This window comes from Cydia fagiglandana, chromosome 18 (assembly GCF_963556715.1).
Source record: "Cydia fagiglandana chromosome 18, ilCydFagi1.1, whole genome shotgun sequence".
Taxonomy (NCBI): Eukaryota; Metazoa; Arthropoda; class Insecta; order Lepidoptera; family Tortricidae; genus Cydia; species Cydia fagiglandana.
In genome coordinates, this window is record NC_085949.1 from 3996936 (window position 1) to 4001410 (window position 4475).

The following is a 4475-nucleotide window of genomic DNA, read 5'->3' on the forward strand; positions in this document are numbered from 1 at the left end:
CCTTGTGGTCCCCATGGTCCGTATAATCCTGCTTGAGCAGAGCCGGTAGCGTAAGCAGAAGCTCCTGATCCTTGTGGTCCCTGTGGTCGGGATGATCCTGCTTGAGCAGAGCCGGCAGCGTTAGCAGAAGCTCCTGATCCTTGTGGTCCCCATGGTCCGTATAATCCTGCTTGAGCAGAGCCGGTAGCGTAAGCAGAAGCTCCTGATCCTTGTGGTCCCTGTGGTCGGGATGATCCTGCTTGAGCAGAGCCGGCAGCACTAGCAGAAGCTGCTGATCCTTGTGGTCCCTGTGGTCCGTATGATCGACCTGCTTGAGCAGAGCCGGCAGCGTTAGCAGAAGCTGCTGATCCTCGTTGTCCCTGTGGTCCGTATGATTCTGCTTGAGCAGAACCGGCAGCGTTAGCAGAAGCTCCTGATCCTTGTGGTCCCTGTGGTCGGGATGATCCTGCTTGAGCAGAGCCGGCAGCGTTAGCAGAAGCTCCTGATCCTTGTGGTCCCCATGGTCCGTATGATCGACCTGCTTGAGCAGAGCCGGCAGCGTTAGCAGAAGCTGCTGATCCTCGTTGTCCCTGTGGTCCGTATGATTCTGCTTGAGCAGAACCGGCAGCGTTAGCAGAAGCTCCTGATCCTTGTGGTCCCTGTGGTCGGGATGATCCTGCTTGAGCAGAGCCGGCAGCGTTAGCAGAAGCTCCTGATCCTTGTGGTCCCCATGGTCCGTATGATCGACCTGCTTGAGCAGAGCCGGCAGCGTTAGCAGAAGCTGCTGATCCTCGTTGTCCCTGTGGTCCGTATGATTCTGCTTGAGCAGAACCGGCAGCACTAGCAGAAGCTCCTGATCCTTGTGGTCCAGCTGGTCCTTGTGGTCCGCCTGGTCCTTGTGATCGTGCTTGGGCAGAGGCTGCAGCGCTAGCTTGTTGTTGTTGTTGTTGTCCGTATGGTCCAGCTGGTCCTTGTGGTCCAGCTGGTCCTTGTGGGCCTTGTGGTCCGTATGTTCCTTGTGCTTCAGCATTGGCGTTAGCGTTGGCAGTCACGGTCACTTCTGGTTGCTCCTCAATGATGATGATCTCTTCTGGACGTGATGAAACATTAACAGTAGCAGAAGCGCCAGCTGAAGCTCCTGGTCCTTTTGGTCCCTGTGGTCCGTATGATCCTGCTTGAGCAGAGCCGGCAGCACTAGCAGAAGCTCCTGATCCTTGTGGTCCCCATGGTCCGTATGATCGACCTGCTTGAGCAGAGCCGGCAGCGTTAGCAGAAGCTGCTGATCCTCGTTGTCCCTGTGGTCCGTATGATTCTGCTTGAGCAGAACCGGCAGCGTTAGCAGAAGCTCCTGATCCTTGTGGTCCCTGTGGTTGGGATGATCCTGCTTGAGCAGAGCCGGCAGCGTTAGCAGAAGCTCCTGATCCTTGTGGTCCCCATGGTCCGTATAATCCTGCTTGAGCAGAGCCGGCAGCGTAAGCAGAAGCTCCTGATCCTTGTGGTCCCTGTGGTCGGGATGATCCTGCTTGAGCAGAGCCGGCAGCGTTAGCAGAAGCTCCTGATCCTTGTGGTCCCCATGGTCCGTATGATCGACCTGCTTGAGCAGAGCCGGCAGCGTTAGCAGAAGCTGCTGATCCTCGTTGTCCCTGTGGTCCGTATGATTCTGCTTGAGCAGAACCGGCAGCGTTAGCAGAAGCTCCTGATCCTTGTGGTCCCTGTGGTCGGGATGATCCTGCTTGAGCAGAGCCGGCAGCGTTAGCAGAAGCTCCTGATCCTTGTGGTCCCCATGGTCCGTATAATCCTGCTTGAGCAGAGCCGGTAGCGTAAGCAGAAGCTCCTGATCCTTGTGGTCCCTGTGGTCGGGATGATCCTGCTTGAGCAGAGCCGGCAGCACTAGCAGAAGCTGCTGATCCTTGTGGTCCCTGTGGTCCGTATGATCGACCTGCTTGAGCAGAGCCGGCAGCGTTAGCAGAAGCTGCTGATCCTCGTTGTCCCTGTGGTCCGTATGATTCTGCTTGAGCAGAACCGGCAGCGTTAGCAGAAGCTCCTGATCCTTGTGGTCCCTGTGGTCGGGATGATCCTGCTTGAGCAGAGCCGGCAGCGTTAGCAGAAGCTCCTGATCCTTGTGGTCCCCATGGTCCGTATGATCGACCTGCTTGAGCAGAGCCGGCAGCGTTAGCAGAAGCTGCTGATCCTCGTTGTCCCTGTGGTCCGTATGATTCTGCTTGAGCAGAACCGGCAGCGTTAGCAGAAGCTCCTGATCCTTGTGGTCCCTGTGGTCGGGATGATCCTGCTTGAGCAGAGCCGGCAGCGTTAGCAGAAGCTCCTGATCCTTGTGGTCCCCATGGTCCGTATAATCCTGCTTGAGCAGAGCCGGTAGCGTAAGCAGAAGCTCCTGATCCTTGTGGTCCCTGTGGTCGGGATGATCCTGCTTGAGCAGAGCCGGCAGCACTAGCAGAAGCTGCTGATCCTTGTGGTCCCTGTGGTCCGTATGATCGACCTGCTTGAGCAGAGCCGGCAGCGTTAGCAGAAGCTGCTGATCCTCGTTGTCCCTGTGGTCCGTATGATTCTGCTTGAGCAGAACCGGCAGCGTTAGCAGAAGCTCCTGATCCTTGTGGTCCCTGTGGTCGGGATGATCCTGCTTGAGCAGAGCCGGCAGCGTTAGCAGAAGCTCCTGATCCTTGTGGTCCCCATGGTCCGTATGATCGACCTGCTTGAGCAGAGCCGGCAGCGTTAGCAGAAGCTGCTGATCCTCGTTGTCCCTGTGGTCCGTATGATTCTGCTTGAGCAGAACCGGCAGCGTTAGCAGAAGCTCCTGATCCTTGTGGTCCCTGTGGTCGGGATGATCCTGCTTGAGCAGAGCCGGCAGCGTTAGCAGAAGCTCCTGATCCTTGTGGTCCCCATGGTCCGTATAATCCTGCTTGAGCAGAGCCGGTAGCGTAAGCAGAAGCTCCTGATCCTTGTTGTCCTTGTGGTCCGTATGCTCCTGCTTGAGCAGAGCCGGCAGCAGTAGCAGCAGCTCCTGATCCTTGTGGTCCCTGTGGTCGGGATGTTTCTGCTTGGGCTGAGGCATCAGCGTTAGCTGAAGCTCCTTGTACTTGTGGTCCCCATGGTCCTCGTGATCCTGCTTGAGCAGAGCCAGCAGCACTAGCAGAAGCTCCTGATCCTTGTGGTCCAGCTGGTCCTTGTGGTCCGCCTGGTCCTTGTGATCGTGCTTGGGCAGAGGCTGCAGCGCTAGCTTGTTGTTGTTGTTGTTGTCCGTATGGTCCAGCTGGTCCTTGTGGTCCAGCTGGTCCTTGTGGTCCAGCTGGTCCTTGTGGGCCTTGTGGTCCGTATGTTCCTTGTGCTTCAGCATTGGCGTTAGCGTTGGCAGTCACGGTCACTTCTGGTTGCTCCTCAATGATGATGATCTCTTCTGGACGTGATGAAACATTAACAGTAGCAGAAGCGCCAGCTGAAGCTCCTGGTCCTTTTGGTCCCTGTGGTCCGTATGATCCTGCTTGAGCAGAGCCGGCAGCACTAGCAGAAGCTCCTGATCCTTGTGGTCCCTGTGGTCGGGATGATCCTGCTTGAGCAGAGCCGGCAGCACTAGCAGAAGCTGCTGATCCTTGTGGTCCCTGTGGTCCGTATGATCGACCTGCTTGAGCAGAGCCGGCAGCGTTAGCAGAAGCTGCTGATCCTCGTTGTCCCTGTGGTCCGTATGATTCTGCTTGAGCAGAACCGGCAGCGTTAGCAGAAGCTCCTGATCCTTGTGGTCCCTGTGGTCGGGATGATCCTGCTTGAGCAGAGCCGGCAGCGTTAGCAGAAGCTGCTGATCCTCGTTGTCCCTGTGGTCCGTATGATTCTGCTTGAGCAGAACCGGCAGCGTTAGCAGAAGCTCCTGATCCTTGTGGTCCCTGTGGTCGGGATGATCCTGCTTGAGCAGAGCCGGCAGCGTTAGCAGAAGCTCCTGATCCTTGTGGTCCCCATGGTCCGTATGATCGACCTGCTTGAGCAGAGCCGGCAGCGTTAGCAGAAGCTGCTGATCCTCGTTGTCCCTGTGGTCCGTATGATTCTGCTTGAGCAGAACCGGCAGCACTAGCAGAAGCTCCTGATCCTTGTGGTCCAGCTGGTCCTTGTGGTCCGCCTGGTCCTTGTGATCGTGCTTGGGCAGAGGCTGCAGCGCTAGCTTGTTGTTGTTGTTGTTGTCCGTATGGTCCAGCTGGTCCTTGTGGTCCAGCTGGTCCTTGTGGGCCTTGTGGTCCGTATGTTCCTTGTGCTTCAGCATTGGCGTTAGCGTTGGCAGTCACGGTCACTTCTGGTTGCTCCTCAATGATGATGATCTCTTCTGGACGTGATGAAACATTAACAGTAGCAGAAGCGCCAGCTGAAGCTCCTGGTCCTTTTGGTCCCTGTGGTCCGTATGATCCTGCTTGAGCAGAGCCGGCAGCACTAGCAGAAGCTCCTGATCCTTGTGGTCCCCATGGTCCGTATGATCGACCTGCTTGAGCAGAGCCGGC

At 56.8% G+C, this 4475-nt stretch overlaps 1 protein-coding gene across 1 annotated transcript; it reads right to left on the reverse strand.

Moving 5' to 3' along the window:
* Window positions 1-296: 296 nt before the first annotated feature.
* LOC134673584 (spidroin-2-like) lies at window positions 297-4243 on the reverse strand (the record flags this gene model as incomplete). The annotated part of the gene is made up of 6 exons (XM_063531581.1): window positions 3962-4243; window positions 3564-3665; window positions 2898-3455; window positions 1869-1970; window positions 728-1274; window positions 297-376 (listed from the first exon to the last, which is right to left on the reverse strand). Coding segments are annotated over exons 1-6 (1671 nt in total), but the record flags the coding sequence as incomplete, so codon positions are not given.
* Window positions 4244-4475: the final 232 nt, after the last annotated feature.